This window comes from Trichechus manatus, unplaced genomic scaffold (genome assembly GCF_000243295.1).
Source record: "Trichechus manatus latirostris isolate Lorelei unplaced genomic scaffold, TriManLat1.0 scaffold00001, whole genome shotgun sequence".
Taxonomy (NCBI): domain Eukaryota; kingdom Metazoa; phylum Chordata; class Mammalia; order Sirenia; family Trichechidae; genus Trichechus; species Trichechus manatus.
In genome coordinates this window covers 36,385,637-36,387,335 of record NW_004443937.1, presented here as the reverse complement: position 1 = coordinate 36,387,335, position 1,699 = coordinate 36,385,637, and the positions used below count along the sequence as shown (strand labels likewise).

At 37.4% G+C, this 1,699-nt stretch overlaps 1 protein-coding gene across 1 annotated transcript in view; it reads right to left on the bottom strand.

The window, feature by feature from the left end:
- The window catches only part of APPL1 (adaptor protein, phosphotyrosine interacting with PH domain and leucine zipper 1), a 37,092-nt gene that overhangs the window by 9,762 nt on the left and 25,631 nt on the right, over positions 1 to 1,699 (bottom strand). The window contains 2 exon segments of the mRNA XM_012555845.2: positions 869 to 1,051; positions 1,500 to 1,591. Coding sequence (XP_012411299.1) covers positions 869 to 1,051; positions 1,500 to 1,591 — 275 coding nt within the window.

Genomic DNA, 1,699 nt, shown 5'->3' with positions numbered 1-1,699 from the left:
AGAATAATTTCCAATAAACCTACAGCACATGTACAACCCTCAAGAATTTTTAAAATACTGACACGACCTAAAGACGGGACTATCGACTTTCTCTTGAAATTTGAAGAGCGAACACTCAAACAGTAGAAATGAGAAGCAATTCAGAATTAAAATATTTTTAAAACTAAACTATGTTAAGGCTGGATAAACCCCTGAAACTACTGCCCTGAGATCATCTTTAAACCTTAAATCAAAAATATCCCCTGAAGTCTTCTGAAAACCAAACAAAAGTTTAGCTTTACTAGTAAAGAATATCTGCCTTGAGCATTGTGCTCTTTTAAAGATTTATCTGTATGGGATCAAACTGACAATAGCAACTCAAAAGATTAGATAGGAACCTTGGGGCCAGTGAGTTTATGTTAATGGCGGAGGAACAACTCAGAAAAGGAGGGTGGGAATGGTTGCACAACTCAAAGAATGTAATTAATGTCACCGAATTGCACGTGTAGAAACTGCTGAATTAGCGTATGTTCTCAACAACAACAAAAATAAATTATATTAAAAAAAATGTTAGGAAGGGCAATTTTTAAACTACATGTGAAATCAGTTTTCCCCCCTCCTGAAGGTTATCTGCCTTCGACATACAATAAAAATTAAAAATAAATAAGCTAAATTATCTTAACTCCTTTAATGGAGGTAGAAGACAGAGACAGAGACAAACCTGCATATTTCCCCAATATTCATTATCATAATTATGTTAAGTAATGAAAACAAAGAAAACGCAACACAGCTGATGCACATGATATGTGAGAGATGGCTCGCAAGTGCAGAAAGGAAATCAAAACCTTTAGAGACCGGATCCCAATATCCCTGTGGTACCATCACCCACCTGCCTCCCTGGCCGGAGGCTTTCGCCTGGCCAGGCTGATCTTCACACACAGGAGAAATGATGTCAAACTGTATCGGGGTGTCCGGAGCAACAAGCGAATCTAGAGAGAGGGCAGCCAAACTTGTGGACTCAGACCCTAAAGATCCTGAACTGCTGGTTCGAGCTGCCAGTGGCCGAGATTGTCTAAGCATAAAGAAAACGAGAGATTGTCTAAGCATAAAGAAAAACGAGAAGGTGTTACATTTAGTTTTCTCTTTTGGAAATCAAACACTTAACAAACTATGAGAAAAAACACAATTTCCTAATAAGTCAGTTTTAACAAATTTCAATAAAAACACAATCCCAATTTATAGCTACTTATTTAACAACAGACTTTCTTCTTTCCAATTATTAAATTTAAAAACACAAATCACCTGATCTAGAGATTCACTGGAAACACTAGGAAATCTGGAATCATCATTTACCAGCTTTAGCAGTACCCCTGCTTGTACATTCACCAATTTAAAGACACACTTTGTAAGCTGTTTGGGGAACTATTTAGTACTAATCTAAGTAGTGGAAAAGCAAAGAGCTTGCTAACACTTTAAATAGCCCATCCTGTTCTTTAAATAACCCGGGTCTGGTAACTCACCCTGCAGGCCGGAGGCTCTCGTGCCTCTGCTGGAAAGACGGGGAGGGAGTGATGGCTTCCAGAGCTGACTGATTCACTCGAGCAGCAATTTCCTATTTCCATTTTTTTTTAAATATTGGTAAAGTAAGAAAATGTAAAAGTTTGAATATAACTCTCTGAACTGTCAAAATGCTTTTGAGTTACACATAAAATAAAAAGTG